This window comes from Mastigoproctus giganteus, chromosome 6 (genome assembly GCF_048544385.1).
Source record: "Mastigoproctus giganteus isolate SK-2022 chromosome 6, ASM4854438v1, whole genome shotgun sequence".
Classification (NCBI taxonomy): Eukaryota; Metazoa; Arthropoda; class Arachnida; order Uropygi; family Thelyphonidae; genus Mastigoproctus; species Mastigoproctus giganteus.
In genome coordinates this window covers 217,287,559-217,308,396 of record NC_143580.1, presented here as the reverse complement: position 1 = coordinate 217,308,396, position 20,838 = coordinate 217,287,559, and the positions used below count along the sequence as shown (strand labels likewise).

General features: G+C 38.9%; 1 protein-coding gene across 1 annotated transcript in view; it reads right to left on the bottom strand.

The window, feature by feature from the left end:
• LOC150084972 (A-type potassium channel modulatory protein KCNIP1-like) overlaps positions 1-20,838 on the bottom strand; it is a 74,783-nt gene that overhangs the window by 16,657 nt on the left and 37,288 nt on the right. Inside the window, exon 2 of the mRNA XM_090375679.1 lies at positions 7,114-7,238. Within this exon, the coding sequence (XP_090231805.1) occupies positions 7,114-7,238 (125 nt within the window). The remainder of the gene's footprint in view (positions 1-7,113; positions 7,239-20,838) is intronic.

The window sequence follows — 20,838 nt, the reverse complement described above, 5'->3', positions numbered from 1 at the left end:
TTCAGTCACATATTGACTCCTGAGTCAATTACAAAATGCCAATCAATTTGAAAGTAGTGCTGATTTTCGAAGCTTAGTTAGATCAATTCTGTTCCCTCTTCTCTAGAAAACGATGGAACTAATCTAACGAAATTTGTTAAGCGAACAGCGACAGATGGAGCAGGGTGCCTCTCCACAAGTGTTAGAAGAAAAGATTGATCTATTAACCTACTTTACAGGGGACACCATAGCCGAGCGTTCAAATGCGAAGGGGTGTTGTAAGGACGTTTGAGTTAGCATTAGTAGAGGCATATGATGCAAGAAAGCAAGCTTATGCAGCATCAGCCAAAAAAAAAAAAAAAAAAAACACTCCCATTTCACCTCTCCATTCGTTCGAAATACCAGTCCATATACCAGTTCAGCTGAGGTTAAATTTATTTAGGCTATCAACTTTCACAACAAGGGATGGAAGTCTGTTCCACCAACCAACTACCGCTGGCTAAAGGCACATTTCCGCACATCTATCCTACATCTGTCTTTCCTCAATCTGAATTTATGCCCTCTCAGGTGATTATTCTAAGCAAGAAAAAGAATCCCATCAGCATTGAGCATGCTCAAACCATTCAAGGCTTTATACACCTCTATCAGATCACCTCGCCGGTGCCTAGCCTCCAGACACTGTAATTTTAAAAACTTAAGTCTTTCTTCGTAAGAGCAACCCTTTGTTCCATTCACTAATCTTGTTGCCCTTCTCTGTACTCGTTCCAGCAGCTCTACATCTTTCTTGAAATGAGGCCTCCAGACCTGTATACAGTACTCAAGGTGTGGCCTGATCATTGCCTTATACAAGAGAATAATCACCTCCTTATCCCTGCTAGAAAAATTCCTATATATCATTGACAAGACACCATGAGCTACTCTTGCAGCCGGTCTGCACTGTCAGAAAACTTCATATCTGCCTGCACAATTACCCCCAGGTCCTTTTCATTCTCTACCACTGTCAGTGTAGTACCACAGAGTTGATACGTTGCTCTGGAGTCGATGTTTCCCATATGTAATACTTTACATCTGTCAATGTTAAACTTCATTTGCCACCTCTCAACCCATCTGTTCAACCTTTCCAGATCCTGTTGAAGCAGCATAGTGTCAGTAGTGTCCTTGACAACCCTGCCAACCTTTGTGTCGTCTGCAAACTTGGACATTAAGCTTGATATACCATCATCAATATCATTTATAAATACAGAAAACAATAATGGACCCAACACTAAACCCTGAGGGACTCCACTAATAACATCAGTCCACGATGAGCAGTGTCTATTGATTACAACTCTCTGTCTTCTCCTCCTCAACCACCCCTTTATTCTTAGCAGCAATTTGCCTCCAATGCCACACTGCTTCAATTTGTGCAGCAGTCTTCCATGTGCAACAGCATCAAAGCCTTTCTAAGATCCAAGTATATAATATCAAAGTTATTCCCTGCATCCAGTTCTTTTGTAACTGCATCATAGTATCCAGTCATATTGGTCAAGCAAGACTTTCCCTTAACAAAACCATGCTGTGTCCCAGCTATAACTGAATTCTTGTCAAGATGATCCTACAGTGCTTCTTTAACCAGTGCCTCCATTAATTTTCCTGGAACAGAAGTTAAACTCACAGCTCTGTAATTACTTGTGTCAGCCTTTGATCCTCCTTTGTGAATTGGGGTCACATTTGTACATATCTCCAGTCTGTGGGTACCTCCCCTGAGTCCAAGCAAGCTCTCATAATTATGGCTAAGGGTTTGCTTACTTCCTTTGCTGCCTCCCTTAATATAACTGGATAGATCACATCCACCACAGGTGCTTTTCTTGTGTTTATCTTCAACAATTTCTCCTCCACTTTCAGTTATTACAAGATTCTCTAGCTTACTGCCAGAGTTGAATACACCTCTGGCATTCCCCTCGCTGAATAACTCCTCATGTGTGAATGTCGATGCAAAATATTCATTTAGTTTGTTAGCTACCTGAGCAGGATCATCAACAGTTGACCCATCGATATCAAGTGGACCAATCTGATTCATCCTCTTCTTTCTAGAGTTTACGTAAGTAAAGAACTCTTTGCTGTTTTTCTTTGCATCCCTTGCCAAAGATTTCTCGTAATATGCCTTTGCCTGCCTAACCTACTTTGTAACTTGGTTACAGATCACCTTGTATCTATCATAGGCTTCTGTGTCACGTGTTAATTTGTATGTATCCCATGCATTTTTCTTCTCTGCCATATGTCTCATTAGTTCATCTGACATCCATTTAGGCCTAAACCTTGAATAATATTTCTTAGTTGGTATGTAAAGCCTAGTAGCTTCCAAGGTAAGTTCTTTGAATGCTTCCCATTTTGAATTTGCTGTTGGTAACATCATCAGTTGGTCCCACTGTATAGAATTTAAATACTGTCTCAGACCATCGTAGTTGCCTTTCCGAAAGCAAAAAACCCTTCCCTTTACCCCTGTTGGTAGTTACCTCTTTGAGTAAATCCCACTTCTGCACACTGTGATCACTGCCACCTAGTGGTTCCTTTATCTGCAGATTCTTAATGCATGAAGAATCACTACTGATAATCAAATCAAGAGTATTACTCCCTCTAGTTTCCTCCCGAGCATGCTGATGTAGAAAACAATCATCCAATAAATCCACAAAAGCCTTTCTGGTGTGTGAGTGACCAACCCACAAATTCCAGTCAATATCTGGGAAATTAAAATCCCCCCATTATAAGACTCTCTGATGTACTGGCCCACTCTCTTTCCCTGTACAGTTTCTTATTATACTCATCAGAGTCATTAGGCCTATAGCACACTCCTACTCTCAATTTTGATCTCCCAATGCTTATGTCACACCAAACTGACTCGACACTGCACTGTCCAGCGATGTCGACTGGCTTCATTTCCTTGGATTTTATGTGTTTCTTAACTAATAGCATAACCCCTCCTCCCTTCCTGTCCTGTCTATCCCTTCTGTAGACGTTGTACTCCCCAAATTCCAGTTCAGCATTCCTTATATCTGTGTGACACCACGTCTCTGACATCCCAACAATATCCGCCTTTGATGCTTTGAGCAATACCTCAAATTTATTTACTAAACTCCTAGCATTGGTGTACACGCGAGTATACATGCACCTGTTCTTATTCTTATGTACCCTAACACAACCCATGTGTTTACTTGTACCGCAATGACTTCCAGCAGTCTCTGAAATATCATGCATCTTGTTTTTCAGGCTTCTTCTCATTCCAATAGAAGCAGTGCAAGAATCACTTTCACCTCTGCCAGTGGCAAGAGTTGGCTGTAATTCAAGTCGCGTGACCGCTAAACATGGTGATATTCCTCAATTCTCTTTCTTGTGAACTCCTCTGACTTTATGTGGTCGTTTCAGAGTATGAACAGGAAAATTATTATTATATCATCTTTAATAAGTCCGGTTCAGCTGACATAAAGAACTCGTTCATGTAAACAGAACCAAGATGTGTTCCACATTCCTTCTCTGATGTAGGCTCAAAGTTTGTTATAAGCGAATTTATAGCAAATTCACCCAGCTAAGTCATCAATAGAAGAGCATGGAATTTTAGTAGCAAAGTTTGTTCTAATAGAATTGCGATGCCATCCCGTTGCACACCTCTGTAACTAACCCAAGGCTTCCAGGATGGTTCGGAGGATTAAGAGCAGTATTCCCAAGTAACGCAGTGGTTATTGAAATTTATAAACACCTTCTCCTTGTCGTGATTATAGGGACATATTCTGCTTGCCTTCCTAGAATTACTAAGGAAACTCCACTGAACCCAATCATGTAAAATTCATTAAATGCACTAATTATCCAGAAATCGTGTTAAAATATTACATTCAGGATTATGCACTGTTAGGTTAAAGTGGTTTTCTCCTGCTGAATCTCAAAATTATATTCTATGCTGTAATCATCTGTAACTTAGTTAACCATCGACTTTACGCACCAGTTCTCCCATAACAATTTTCAATGTTCCTAGAGAATTGGAACATGAATATTTAGCTTCGAGAAACTCCTCAACTTGTAAACTTTATTAGCTATTATGAAAATATGAAGTAAGGTGATAAACGCAAGTGGAAGATACGAATTTAATATTTATTAACTCCCATCTTTTCATAATCAATGTCCTTATTGCTTTATCGATTTTTTGGCAGTGTGCTCATCCTTTGAAGAGATATTTTTTGTCACGCATACATCTTAAAGAATATGACCAAGTTATTGAAAAGGATGAAGGAAGATTTCTCCAGGTTTAGTATTTGCACTGGTCTCTGAAATCGCAGCAGGATATTATTGGATGCCAACATTTTGAAAAAATCTGTTAAGATTTTGAGCTGTGCTTCAACAAATTTCTCAGGAAATCTTTTTCGTTTTAAGAGTGTCAAGAAACTCTTAAGTATTTAAAACAATTAAGGTAATTATATAAATAGTATTAGTATTGGTAAAAAAAAATGCAAGGAAGCAAGCTCATGCAGCATCATGCAAAACAAAGAGCAAAACTGAGTACAACTAATGTCGCCTTCCATCTACCGATTTCTTTTAACTATATTTCTTTCTATATTTCATTTACCGATTTCTTTGTGTCCCTAACCACCTGAACCAGGTGGTTAGGGACACAAAGAAATTACAAAATTAATCAGTCCCTGACTAATTTTCCACTCATTCTGTGCCTTTCTAATCTATCCTAAAATTGATTTCCAATTCTGTACGCAATATTCGAGATGAGGCTGAGCCACTACTTTAAATACACTGAAGTAGCATGTTGTAGGTCAACCCCTCTCCAATAGATAGTGGTACAGAGATTGTCCAGCAGCCTGACAGGTCGCAAGTAATAACTAGTTTCGTTAGTAGCGTTAATATTCCGTGTTTGCAATGGTGCAACGAATGAATATCAAATTTTGCTTTAAACTGCGAAATTTGCAATAGAAACGTATGAAATTTTAAAAACTGTTCATGGTGATGAAGCATTAAGTGGTACCAGTGTGTCTGAAAGGTATAAGCAGCTCAAAAGCGGACATGAGAATGTTCACGATTACAAAAAGAAGTGGGCGTCCATCAACCACCTGAAATGAGAACAGCATTGCAAAAGTTAGGGAAATTGTAGCAAGAGATAAACGTTCGATCCTCAAAATGAAATGATGACTGATGAGTTGGACATGAATAAGGAGACGATTTGTCAAATTCTCCTCAAAATTTAGAGAAAATGAAGATCTGTGCGAAATTTGTGCCGCACAGCCTCACAGATCAGGAGAAGCAACAATGAGTTTCATCCTGCGAAGACTTCATCCAGCCTTCTCAAGACAATACTAATTTCCTCGATCGTATTTTCAATGGAGATGAGCGTTGTGTTGTTTCAATAAGACCCAGAGACAAAGCGCCAGAGCATGGAGTGGACTTCAAAATCATCAAGGACCAAAAAGTTTTGTTTACAGAAGTCCAGGATCAAGACAATGTTGATTATGTCTTTCGACAAACAGGGTGTGATTCACAAGAAATTTGTACCTGAAGGGAGAGAATCAGTGCTGCGTTCTATGTCAAAGTACTTCAAAAATTATTGACGAGTATTTCGTAGGTGAGGAAGCAATTTGGAAAGAAAGGCAACTGTTCTTTTGCACGAAAATGCTTCCGTCCATCCCGCACTTGTTGTGAAGAATTTCTGACGAGACATGGCATTGTACAGATCAACCATCCATACCTATCTAGCACCTGCTGACTTTTTTTATCTCGCCCAAGGTGAAACTGCTCTCAAAAGGAAAGAGATTTCTGATTTCAGAAAAACGTAACCACAAACTGAACATTATCTCTTTGAACTGAACGTTATCCTTTGCTGACTATTTTCAAAAAAAAAATTAGAACGGTGTAATAAGGGCATTCAATCAGGTGGTAACTATCTTGAATGAAAATAAAACCATTTTTCAGCTCCTTGACTTCATATTCTTTTCATTGCACCAGTCAGGTAACTTTATTGCTATACCTTGTATATCATTGAGAAAACTCCATATGCTATCTTGCAGCCGACCTACACTGCTCAGAAAACTTCTCGGATTGTATCTCAAGTCCTTTTCATTGTTGACAATCTTAAATTTGGTGGCACTCAAGTATTACGTTTCTCCAGAATTATTGTTATCAAGACGCAACTCGTTGCATTTTTCAATAATAAATCTGCTATTTCTTAGACCATCCAACTGATTTACTCGTATTCTTGACGTAGCATACCCTGATTACTATCATTAACTACTCCGTCCACCTTTGTATCAACAGAAAACTTAGATATTAAACTTGAAATACTTCCATCGATATCATTAATAAATATCAGAAACAGCAATGGAATCAGCACCGATCCCTATGGAAGTCCACTCTTAATGTTACTCCACGAACAGTAGTGCCATGTATAATTTATAATTACCCTGTCTCCTGCCACTTAAGCATCACTTAATAGTATCTTGCCCTTAATGCCTCATCTGGTAAGTAAAAATTCTTAATTTTTATATTTACAAGATGAGGTAAGAATAAAAATCAAATTTTTTAAAACCTAGATGACCCATGTACTTTTATCAAATGTCGCCAAGTGTACTTTATTACTTATTCCCTCTAGACAAAGGTAATTCTCCCTAATTTAAATTCTCAAGGGATTAACTGTAGTTCCATGACAGCATCTTCCCAGGATTACCTAAGCCAAACTAATGAGTTCATTATCCACAAAATCCAACCAAACTACAACCTCTTAGGCCATCTTCACTGGTGCCTATTTCTGTTTACCAAATGGGCAACCCACGATCGATATAATTCTTAAATACTATCTGTCTTACTTGATTAAAAATGTGATTTACTGTAACTGAAAATTCATTAGCAAACTTAGCAGAAACACCAGTCTTCGTTTATTTCCTTCCAGTTCCTCTTTAATGACAAGGATTAAGATATTTAATTAATTAATCTTCAAAACATCATTTAAAATTCATAAACGTGTCGCGGTTGTAATCCCAGAGAATTATTATTGTCACTAATTTGGTTGTTAAAAAAATTCAAATTAAATATTAATTCGCGTTCTGCGAGTATACTTAAAGGAATCTTGATAGCAAAATCCATTATAAATAAGAGCATTGTACCTACCTGTTTAAAACCTTGGTATATAAATTTTAATTCGTTTCTGGTGAACTTTGTATTCCTACATAAGGCATCAATCCTTTCCGGTTTGGACCGCACAAAGGTCATTTCTAGATCTTCAATTTCATTATCTGTCCAAATATATTAAAAATTAAATATGCATTTATTTTATTTTGATGTTTAGCTGAGCAAATATACATTAAAATTATAAAAATTGTTGATCGAATGGAGTTGTAAAAGATAAAACGTTACCAGTACAAGCGATGGATTTGAATCTATGGCAGCTGTGATCTAAGATTAAAGATCCAGTAGGATGTTCATTAAAATTAACATTTTGGTTCTAGAATTTGGGGCCCAAGATCCAAAGACCAAGAAAATTGTTGTTCGAGGAACCATAATTTTTACACATAAACCGAGTAGCCAATTTTTTAAGGTATGCATACTGTTCTCATAAAATAGAGCGTTTAGTAACAGCATCACGTGCTCATACCACGCGATAAAACAGGAGGGAATGCTGTGATCTAAGATGTGTGAAATTCAAGGCAAAAATGGCGAAGATAAAGATTTAACTGACTATGAAATGTGCCCGGTATGAGTATACCAGAAATTGCAACACTTGTGGGATTTTCGCGTAAGGCTGTGTTGGATGTATTCGAAATTGGTCCAACAACGAAATAAAACGGAAAAGTTTTGATAAGTATGTTTTTGCTGACCTTACCTCGGCCAGTACTGACTAGCTGTTTTAATCCAAATGAACCATTATGAACTAGCTGTTTTAATCCAAAATATTATACAAAAAATCATATACAAATCTTCCCGCAAAAAGATGTACAGTCCATAGTGTATGCATGAGGTCACTATTTTAAGACGCAAAATTTATCAAGTTTCAGAGAGCATGCAGGAATCAATATAGCTCAATATTGTTAAAAGTGTTTATAAGAACAAACTAAACCCTTGGCAAATTTTGTTAAAAATACTAGACATACTAATCAATGGGATCTAAATTGTAAGATTAGCAGAAACAGACTTCACCTCTATCCGCCCAAACCACTTACTAAAATTATATAATACCTGCCTTGAGTCCTCTACTTGTCCAACTATCTGGAAAGATGCTCTCCTAAGAATAATCCCGAAGCCCGACAAACCCATCAATGACTGCAAATCATATAAGCATATTGCATTAAAATCTCACCTTGGCAAACTTCTTGAGCGACCAGTGGCTTATAGAATTTATTTACTCCTTACAGAAAGTAATCTTGTATCCTTACAGAAAGTAATTTTGGATTTAAACAAGGGAGTGGTTGTGAAGAAGCATTGTATGAACTGGAAAAAGATGTTGAAAGATCCACTTTTAATTACACCCTTTTTCAATCATAGATTTTTGAAGGAGCTTTCAACAATCTCTGGTGGGCGAGAGTTCTTAGCAGGCTCCGTCTGACAAATTGTGTTATTTCCTCTGTCTCCTATTCAAAAGTTACTTTTCAACCCGTTCTATACAAGTTAGGTCGAAATTCCAGTCAGTTTCCAGAATTGACTCTCGAGGTCTAATTTTATTTTGGACCCCTGATGTCGATCATCGTTCATGGAAATTCAAGGAACTGTTTAGAGACACAAGCTAATAACCTCCTGAGCAAGTATCAAGAGGCTTCTCTTCCACTTGTCAAGACACACAAACATATTGGTCTCCTACTTCACGATTGTCTTTCCTTCTTTCTACATATCCAGAATCTCACTATGAAAGTTATAGGCGCCTCCGTAGCCAGGTGGGTAGCACACGCTTTTTGATTAGACCGGGATTCGAGCCCGTGACCCCCAAATACGGAGGATGCGGAAAGGTCAGGGAATGACCACCGCATATCCCCGGAGCAATATGGCCTTAGTTGTTAATGCTCCTAAAAACCAAATAACAACATGAAAGTTATAAAATTTCTGTTATGATCTTCATGACTGGGAATTAAAGAATAATACCTTACGCCTATTTTACAATACTGTTTTCAGACCTATTATAATGTACGGCTCTTGTATCTGGTTTAGCCTGCTGCCCTTCTCACTGTCCAGGCAAGATTGGCAACTACTCAACGATATTTTCTTTTTGAAATGTCAAGAACGTGCAGGATACTATCTACTCCTGCATTAAAAGTTTTAGCAGGAATTCCAATGCTTGACCTTAACCTAATATTTGTTGTAGTAGTATGGTTTTAGGAACATCGGCAACTAAGGCCATATTGCTTCGTGTATATTGTTTGTGTTCTGAGGTCGATTTTAAGTTTTCTGGACGAAAAACTAGAGTTTCGGTGAGAAAAAACCATGCTACCGTCGCCTGAGAACGACTAACTCAACCACGTTGTGAAAAAGGCCCATAAAAATTCTTCCCGTCATCGACAGAACTCAAACTCAGGTCTTTTCCACCCAGTGTGGGGAGGACGGCGGTCTTACCAACTGTGCTACTCATGAGGACACCTAATGGTTAAAGGATTTGGTTATCATACCAGAAAAAGCATATCACTAAATTTTTCAGATATTTCTTTAGATGTCACGGCCGATCATAATAAGTGATATATTAAATGCCGCAATATTATACTACAAAAATAGCAATCTAGATGGTCCATCTCTTCCACAAGGAGCTATAACTAAAACTTTTATCCCTAAGAACTCTATTTCGGCCAAGAAAAATGATTTTTTCCTGAACTTTACTCATCTTACCTTTTAACTGGTTATGGTTCGCCTAATGCGAAATTACACCAGTTTAATCTTTCATCTACTAATGCTTCTGTGTGTGATTCCGTGGAGGACTGTTGCCATGTTCTGTTTCGTTGTACCCTATATTAAGATCTTTGTCAAGAAATGTCAACCTTAACACATGATTTCTTTCTTGTAAATGAACATGACCTTATTTAAAACCAAAAAAGTTTCATTGCTTTCCAAAACTTTGTCAAGAAATTATTTGAAAGACTCCACTAACCTTATTGTTCGCCCAATCCTCCTGGAACTGGGAATTCTGGGGCTTCAATTATTTAAATATACCAACGGTTCTGCTCAACACAGTCTGCTGAGTTTATATTCCTTCAATGTTGTTGGACATTTGGAGATCAAAAGCACTCGTTGGTTTAATTGTGTTTATTTCCGAATTGGAAATATGTGCGTAATTGAGTCAAACGTTTCGTGGTATTTTCTTACCACTTCTTCAATGACAGCTGTCTTTGCAATATAACCATCACAAAAAAAAGTCACCTAGGTCACAAGAAGAGAAACGAGTCTTTGTTATCTAGAACCCACCAAAAGTTGTGGTCCACCCACTTCCTTGTGGTGTGGACGGTACTGGGAAACAGCCTTTCTGGTGATCGTTGCTCCCTGATAGCAAAGTGGCCAGAAGAAACTAAATAGAACAACAACAACAACAACAACAACAACAACATACATTGCACAAAATATACACCACACTCATTCTGGCCATTTTCAGAGTTCTCTATCATCACAGAGTACCACTGCGGAGTGTAACATAAGATAACTGTACATGTGTACTGGAGCCTTAATAAAATTTGTTTTGAAAACAGCCTACACTACAATAATAAATTACATAAGAACATGACATTTATTTATTCTGTTTACTGCGTTTTACAATCATCCCTTGTACAGCATTAGTCAATTTATTTTTGATAAGGCACACGTTCTCCAGATTTGCAGACACCATCATAGTTCGACTGTCAGCTTTACGATCAGTAAGAAACATCACCATTACAGAGCACAATTCAGAGAATCTCATCGGCATCTGTGGAGTACACAGTACCTGCTTGAACAGGAAGGGTGTGCTACTGTTGATTCTCGTAATAACATCTGAAATGGGATCCTGCATAGCCTTGGCGCCGTCAGTAGAGACTTCAATACACTTCTTACAGTCGAATTCATGCGCCTAAAAAGTTGTCGATGTTTTCAAAAATATCACCTCCTGTTTTAATAGTTTTCAAATCGTCACAGATAAGAATATCTTCGCGAAGCTCACCATTATACAGGAATCGAACAAATACTAACAGTACAACTAGGCTGGCATGTGCCAGTTGAAAAATTTCTCAACTCTGACCTTCAAAGGAATGATTCCACATTTTGTTTGCTTGTGGTAATTCAGTTTTCCTATGCAATAACTTCGAATTTTAATGGCTACCTGTTTGATATTATTTCTCTCGCAATACCAGATTGATCATCAAGAGCGACATTGAAAAGGGATTTACTCCCCCTTCCTTTTCTGCTGCGACACCATTCTGAAAAGTCACAGTCTTATCGGCCTGGAGGAATTTACGGTAATATTGGTTTCACTGGCTCTTCCATAGATAGTTTCCAGGAAGTTATAACGAAAATTGAGATTGTAGTTTATTTGAGATTGTAGCAATGATTGAGCAATACAAAATTCTAGAAGACCGTGCGTGTTTTTGTAAATCTAAAATAAGGAAGACGTATTTCTGTAATGGCTGTGAGCTTTAAGTATCTAAAATGTATAAAAATTGCAAAAATAGCTAAAAAGGAAGCAACTAACTTGTCCAAATTTCCTGCTGAATCGAAATGTTGATTCCCGGAAGGAATCGGAATATAACACCTGGTTAAATAGACAAGCACCCACCTGTGAGCCTACTGAACCGCGGAAAGAAATTATTTCCAAAAGTGTAACTCCCTGTTGATTAGAATAGAGAAGATCGAAAAATGGCAAAGAAAAATACAAGAATATCCCAATGAATATCAAAATGACTGTACCGAGGAAGCACCCTCTATTTCTCATTAATATGAATCAAACAATCTCCATCTATCTCACAATCCTGATGGCCACAATCGGAATCTCAGCAATAAGGACGAGGAACAAGATAATTCAGACTCTGTACATGTCAGCGATAATGGCTATTGGAGAGCTCATCCAGATATGCAAAGCCAGTACTACACAAACTACAAATTTCCTAGAAAATTTTACCCACAACTGGAACTCACAGAGCAGTAAACCACCCCCTGCGCCACAACCATGGGCCTAGGACCTTGCTAGACTTTACCAAATGCCAGTTGAACTATTGACAGGAATAAAAAGATTTTCTGGAAGAGTTTTTCTCATGTGAATTAAATCCTGATCCACTATGTGAAAGCAATGTTGAGGATATTAACTCTGAAGAGCAACAGAGAAGTGTCTCTCCACAAAACGATAATCATCCAATCAACATACAAAATCCTTAAGCTCTCTTCCTTTCGCAAGGAAGAAATTGTACTCAAATACAATTTCTTCCTTGCGAAATAGATGTTAACAGCATGACCTTGAAAGCACTACCGATCCACGTTTCATGGAGGAAGCACAAACGCTCCAGAAACAAACTCAAACTCCAACCATTGATTGCAGCTTGTCCACCAGCAAGCAAAATGATCATATGCCCCATCATTCGATATGGAAGTTCGCGAATGCCTACCTTATCTCCCAACAGGTCACGCACAGTTCTTGAGTAAGGACTTAAATACTGGCCTTCCTAACAGGATGCAAAGGTAAATGATTACAGGAAGAGACACCTCTAATACCCAAGAATTATCTATCGACTCTCGGGATGAACTAGTTGAGCGCTGAAGGTGCTCAGAAACGTACCAGCACATGCCTAAGCCCGTATCTCGATTGCCTCCCCTGAGAGAATGCCGTAAATTTTCTAGATCTGTCAGCCACAGAGCTAGTAGAGATGCAAACACTTCTATGTCAAGCTCTTATGAAAAGCAGCCTTAGGACGCCACCACACAAAACAGAGAGGATATAGATAAGCCATACAACCAGCCAGACTTCCCACTCTTTAATGAAATTGAACCTCACTTTATTTGACTAGAGATGTAGAGAGATCGGCTCCATCCAGGATAACCAATGATGGGAACTTACAACCACCAGCAGAAAGGTTATGTCAGTGGCAGATGCACTTACGTCCTCAGGCATTCAAATCAAACCACACAAGTAAAGTTTGCCAAGAGAGTGTCAATGTCCATACTAGCCATGTTAGAATCAACACGCACAACCATAATCAATCCAGATAACCAAATGGCCCAGAGAAACTGCACAAAATGGAAAAAACCCCATTATACCAAATAATAAAAGCTTCATTTGAGGCACGGCAACCCAATCCCAACATAAAGCTGCCTCGACGCGATCTAGCGTCTTTGTTCAGTCATGACCCGGGAATGGAGTCCCTCACCATAAGACGATATGGAATCGTCTTAAAATTAATGTGAAAGCTATTAGGATGAAGATCAGACATCCATCATACCCATCTCTTCAGATAGTATGTTGTGCGCAAGACATAGTAGGGTTCCTTAATTTCAGATATGATACATTGATTCGAACGTTACAGAATTCTTATCAGCTGATGTTTCAATTAGCAGACGCAATCAAGCACTTTCTATAGCCGAGACCTCGGAAATCAAAATAGAACACAATTCTCACATATGTATAGAGACAATAATGTAAGAACTGACAGAGTGAGTTCTTGAATAACCATGTCTTTAAAGTGCAGTAAGAGGTTTCCATTTAGGGTGGAAAATCGCTCAGCGTAGTGGGAATGTGATGGCTGAGATTGTGATTCGTAATAAGAACTTCATAGTGAACAGATCGACTCTCTCTGTAATACACATGTCGTCTGTGTGGAGCTCGTAGGGGATTTTGGGCAAGCATATTGTGTAAGTCTATATTGTCAGTGAAGTGAGGATATCACTGGATACATAAGTTACCTGGATAAGGTGATCAGTTGAGATCCAAACGACTATTGATTGGAATGGATGCCAATGCTCGAACTCCATTGTGGGGTAGTAATGAATTGAATGAAAAGGGCCAGGAACTGGAAGAATTCATCTTTGAAAAGGATCTGGTTATTTTAATTAAATGACCCATTGAGTATCGCCACTTATTGGTCTAGTACAGGAGAATCACATATAGACGTGACCTTGTATAGTAACTCGATGAGGAACACGATATGTCATTAGCAAGTCAGAGATCACTGGAATACTAGCGATCACAGATCGATTATATATGATTTGGAATACATGCGAGGTAATAATGTACGAAAGGACATAAATAGATATTCATTAAAATCAGTATTTATTCATTGAAGAAATGAATAAAGTGCATGGAAATTTCTCTAACGAAGTTTTTTTTTTATACAATACTTCTTTTTCTCTTCGAAATAAGCAATGGACTTGCCGTTCGAGTCTCCATGATTGCTTTCAAAATGTCTCATCAACAGAGAGGGCTTCATACAGTTATTGCTGAGTTTTCTGATTACACATTAAACACAGAGGGATTTCATTCTGCTCATCACCACAACAGTATTAGCCATTTTTCAAATATTCATTTTGATAATATCGCGTTTTTTTTTTTTTTTTTTTTTCAATTTTTATCTGGAGCTGATTTGCTCACAGACGCATTTGGTGGGTGATCATGACTACACTCGCCACTTGGTCTGTCATATTTAGTTGTTTTCAGCTCGCGGTTCTCTCTGCAGAATTTAACTTTTTCTTTGTTCCTCTTGCTAAAAATTTATCCACGATTGGACAGTGTGAAATAAAAATTTAAAAAACAAGTTACACAGGTTAAAAACCATGTAGCTTCAGCACAAACTCACAATACACAAAATGTTTCTGGGACTCGTATCTATAGTACATCCGTATTTCTAAGAGGGGAAAATAGCTAAAATTGGCTGTGTATTTGCTTCGATATATTTAGTATTCAAGACCTCCTAGCCGAGTGGTCAGTAGATGCAGTGCAGTAGCACACGCTCTTTGAATAGACCGGGATTCAAGCCCCTGACTGCTAAATACGGTCGATCTGCCAACTCACAGTGGACCCGTATGGCAGATTATGGACCATTGCCTCAACATGACTTGTTTAGGAGGCCTCCATCCTGCAGTGGATTGACAATGGCTGCAAATTTATTTATTTTTATATTCAGTTGTGGAGTAATTTTTTAAACAACAGGACTAGTCAATAAATAATTACTGTAAACACCCAGTTTCTCTCCTCAGCTGGAAATGCAATAGAAGAGTATTTCAGGGGAACACTAATTTCAAACAGCTACCTTTGGAGGGTAATGCGGCTACTGTTCGTCCAGTGCGGTACATTAGTTACAAAGTAATTTTTTGTAAGCAACGCATGACAACCTTTCTTCGACTAGAAGTTACACTTAAGACAGCAAAACTGCTAAGGACTGATCTAGACAAAAATATGCATTAAGCAAGAAGCGATTTATGGAGCAATCAGATGACTTTACTTCGTAAAAACAATAAATTCTAGGGCACCAGAAATAAATACACAGTAAAATTTTGCAAGCATATGAAAATTCGCCATTTTGGATTTTCACGTGATTGCAACGGCCGAGGTACCTCTTGGTACCGCTCGTGGCATCACCAAAGGTACGCATATCTCCGGTTGAGAATGGGTTTGAGAAGGTATCGTCAACTGAAGATATAAAAATTTTCAAAAAGTCCATTTTGTTCTCTTTTATTGAGATAAAAAAAAAAACAAACAAAGAAACAAATATGGCATAATTTTATTCAAGATCTTTTCGAAATTCTTTATGATAGAATTTCAAATATATATATGTATATATATCTTAAAAGGAAATCAAAACAGCTTAGTTATAAAGGTATACTCTCTTTCTCTCTCTCTCTCTCTCTCTCTGAGTTTGAATCCGATCATGAATGGGAGGAATTTTTATGGAACTTTTTTCACAATGTGGCCGAGTTAGTCGGTCTCAGGCAGGGAGATCATGATTTTTCTCCAGAAACTTGAATAATTCATTTAGCAAACAGAAAACCGATCACAGAACACACGCAATTTACTGACACGTAAACATATGGCCTTAGTCATCCTCTCTCGCTCCAGAAGGAATAAATTGTCTGAAGACAACTGAATATTTTCCACACATTTTTAAAATTTTTTTTTCGTTAATGACAATATTTCTTGGAAAGCAGGTTCTATTTGTTCGTTGTTTTAGAAAAAGATGTTTAATGTCCAGGTACACTACACTCATGTGGCACCCTCCTTCCTAAACAGGATATGTTTAAATTTATCAGAGAATATGACTATTTCTAACATAAATAAGCATTTCTAAATTTATCTTAACCAGCTGATAAATGTTGTTAAATTTGCCTTTTATTCTTTTATTTTAAGGTTTTCTCCAAAGAGAAACGAAGTAATACGTGTTCTTAGCCGTTACTAGGGCAACAGGAGAGCAGCGCGGAAGCCATGTTGCCACGGACAACGAACAAGATGGATTTCAGAATAGCAAGAAATGCAGCTTCAGTTTGGAAAATCATAATACTCATTCTGAACATGCGCCGGCAAAACGAACATATTTATGCACGTGCGATTTAAATAAAATTGAAAATATCGCTCGAATTTTGAATATGCGCAACACGAACAAAGAGCTTAAATAGTTAAGGAAAAACCTGTATTTTAATTAAGGATAATTTCACAAAGAAAAGAAAGAATTTCTGCCTGACGATAGCCTGGCATGATTACTCCATCAATTATAATGGCCGTGCTAGTCTCGGTGAGTTAATAGCCAATTGTCTTACTTTGTTGGTCGAAGGAATGGCTAAGGATTCTTAAGTCTCAGAACTAAGCTTTTAACATTCTTCTTAACGTGGCCAAATCACTACATTTAAGCCATTCATTACAAGAGCGGGAATTTTAATATGGCGCTGGAGTAAGATGGGTAATAAGGATGTACGCCATTATTCTATCGCGAGACGTTTGGAAGTACATAAATAATATGGATAAGAGAAGGATAGCGGGCTAGAATTTAAACACCATAAGACACGAAATTTCAAATTTTTAAAATCAAAAACTTAGTGCATCGATCTCATATTGTCATCAGGAGTTGTTTCAATACTGCACTACGCAATTTAAATAAAAAGAACTACTCCAATGGAGAAGTATTTGAGCATGAGCACACTAAGCAGCATCTAGGGATGCAGAATTTAAGCCCGAAGCTTAAATTTACTACAAAGGGATTTTGTTAAAAAAATAACTTTGTTGTTATTGTAGTAGGATTTTAGGAGCATCAGCAACTAAGGCCATATGTTCTGTATATACTGTCTGTAAATTGCGTGTGTTGTGTGGTCGATTTTTTGTTTTCTAGACGAAAAACCAGATTTTCCGGGAGAAAAAACCACGCTATGCTCGCTTGAAAACGACTTCCTCAGCCACGTTGTGAAAAAGGCCGAATTTTGGGAACAGCAACTCCAAAATAACTTATACACTTTGTGGGGAAGAATTAAAAACAGTAGAGAAAGAAAGGGATCTGGGAGTTACGATATGGGCAGACTTGATATTTTCTAAACAGTGCAAACAGGCAGGCAGGAAAGTCCATGGTGTTCTATCGATGGTTTATCGAACATTAACCTGTAGTAGAGCTAGCGAGGTCATAATCACACTGTATAACGTAATTGAAAGACCGCATTTAAAATACTGTGTCCAAGTTTGGAGACCTCATCAGAAAAAAGACATTGAGCTTCTTGAAAGGGTCCAAAGACGGGCAACTCGCATGGTGAGATCAGCAAAAGAGCGATCGTACGAGGAAAGACTTCGATTCTGTGGGCTACAGAGCTTGGTAACCAGGCAACTCAGAGGTGACTTGATTGAGGTTTATAAGATTCTGAGAGAGGATTAGTAAAATGAATGACGGTGTAATTTTCACTGTAAGAAAGAATTCCAGAACTAGGGGCCATAAATTCAAATTACAGAGGAAGAGAGATTCAGACCAGATTTTAGGGGGTTTGCGTATAGTCAGCGAATTGTTGATTAATGGAACAAGTTGACTTCGCAGGTAGTTAAGGCTAACAGTTTGAAAAAAATTCAAAGGTTCAACTGGATAGTTACATACCCCAACCACTATGACCTGAGACTCTACTAGCGTGCCTAATTTCATTACCCAACAAAAAATCTTGACAATGTCACCACGTGCTGACAGACCTGCCCGAAACTTTGATTACTACACTATGTGCTGACTGAAACCAACTTAAGGATCCTAGACGGGACCAAGTCCCATGAAAGACCATCCCTTGGACGTAACTGCTCACCATGTGTAAACGGAAATTGAAGATCTCAGACGGGACACAGTCAAACAACAGACCATCTCCTGGAGGGAACTCTGTCCCATGATTGACTCAAATACCTGGCTGGACCTTGTTCCCAGCGCGACCTACCACCGACTGTGACTTATCACGCGGTTCCACCGCGCTATTCTGCCTTTTGGCGATCTGTGCTGGACGCTCTTTCCTGGCCCCCTTTTACACCCCTCCCCTGGTGAGGGGAAGGAGCCGGGTTCTCTGCCTCTCCCAATCAACCCCCTTTCACCTGGTGGGCTCCCACTGATCCTTTCTGGGGGTCTCCTTCTCTTTCGACCCCCGTATCTCTACCTTTCTCCCCCCCCAGCCTTCAATCTCCCCACCGCTCTAGCCTTACAACCAGCGTCTATACCCATCAAAATTGTCGAACCCCACACGAAAAATCTAAATTTCACCCTAAATTATTAACAACTTTCGGCTTAACCCTACCTCGAGCGTACATCACATTTTTTTTTTAATATATATACAGGGTGTCTCAAAAATACACGGCATAACTTCAGGAATGAGTTCCTCATATGTAGACAATAAAAGTATTTCATATCAATATAGTTCCCGAAATGCTTGGTTTCCGAGTTTTGAAGGACTGTCTATGACACTTAACTGTTCACATCACCTTATAGTAATTGTTCAAAATGTCCACCTTCTGCCTGAATACAGGCCTCACATTGACGTCTCATGGACTCCCGAAGACGATGCCAAATTCCTGGCATGTTTCCTATTGTCTCACAACCTGCCACAATTCGATTGCGCAGAGTTTCCACATCAGCCTACCGGAGCCGAATACACCAATGACTTTAAATAACCCCACAAGAAGAAATCTAGTGGGTTTAAATCAGCTGAGCGTGGAGGATAAGCGCAGGGTAATCTGCTGGTGACAAGGCCTGTACCCGTTGCAGATGGTAAGGATACAGTTGGTGTTCTCGCAACACCCTCCAAATAGTCGAACGTTGAACAGCCAGTTGCATTGCTATTCTGCGTGTGCTGATTCCAGGAGTGGCATGCACAACATCCAAAATCTCCTCTTCTACTTCAGGAGTCGTAGATCTTGGTCGTCCTCTGTCGGCAGCACGAGGTGTAAAGGTCCCACGTTCGCAAAGGCGGCGATGGATACCTTCAAACGTTTTCCTGTCTGGACATCTTCGTTCTGGGAACCTTTCGTGGTACAAACAACGAGCCTCCAGAGCATTGCCGTCCACCAAACCTTACATAAAGTGCATATCCGCTTACTCCTGATTTCAGTACATGGTCGGAATGTAAAACCACTAGATTCTGCCAGTACCTTGTGATGAAGGATCCTGCGGGAGATAAGACATTCCGGTTGTAAGATGAAAAATCTTACATGTTTAATATTTTAGAAATGAGTGAGATTTATTTAAAGTACAGATTAGGAAATGGCAATATGGGGCAGCGGAACAGTACTGGCCACAAATACTAATTAGATAATGGGTCACAGGCAAGGGGATTAAATGTAGTCAAGGTAACAAGTAAAGGTCAGCGTGGGAGACTACGGGCCGAACGTGGCTATGGCTACTGGCGAGCAGGTGCGAACAATTTAGGCTAGGACAGAACAATACGAGAAGGACACAATTGGTCGGACATTCCTTTTGATCGGGGACCTCCGGAGCCAGCCAGGTGGTAAATAGGGGTCAAATGCTCAGGTGAGATTTTAAAATTGGCGTCCGGCTGTCGGCGATCGCAAGGTTAGAAGATAGTGAAAAACAAATTCGTTAAAAGCACAAACAAAGTAGCGGCGCGCTTCAAAGGAACAGACAATTTGGGAAAATTATAATTTATTAAAATAAGAGGTTGAATTGTACATAGTAAAATTAGCTTGAGAAAAGTCGAAGGACGAATAGGGCAGAAAGAAAGTCGAAAAAAGGAGAGGATAGGTTATAAAAAAAAGGGGGCAGAACTGACATACAAGGGCGGTACGTAATTCAGAGAAACAAAAAGCGAGAAACGGGAAGGAGAGAGCCTTCTTGGAGTGGTTGGTAAAAAATGGGAGTTAGAAGCAGAATGGAGTGATGTGAGTATTTTTGGAAATGGGTTAATGTTATACTAAGTTGAGTTTTCTGTCGTGTTTGATAGTTGGGTAAGATAGTTTGGACACAACACACTGAATTGAGTTTGGTGATGGTTTTAAGGAAATTTAAATAGTCAGCGGACACAGCAGTTAAGAGTTTCGTCAGTGTAAGGAAAAGTAAGTTAGTAACAGTTAATAGTTGAGGGTTTCGTCGTTGTAGAAATTATGTGTTAGCAGCAGTTCAGTTTTGGGGTGTTAGGAAGAGTAAGAAGATTAAGCCGGTCCGTCATTAGAAGGCTAGAGCAGTGGCCGTTTTTGCGAGTCAATCCGTCATGGATAGTGGCCGTATGCTAACGAGCACTGTCCAATAATTCTTATTTTAATAAGAAGTTTGTGAAAGGAGGAGTAAAGAAGGGTAGCGCCCTGTGAAGTCTTCTTCTTGAAAGTGTTTTTTATTAGGTGGAGTGAGGGTAGCCCCTGTGAGCTCTCTCTAGTGGACAAGATAGTCGTATAAGGTGAGAAAAGGCCTCAGGATGGAGACTGCAGTCCTCATATCGATGGAGTATGATAGTATGCAACGTGCC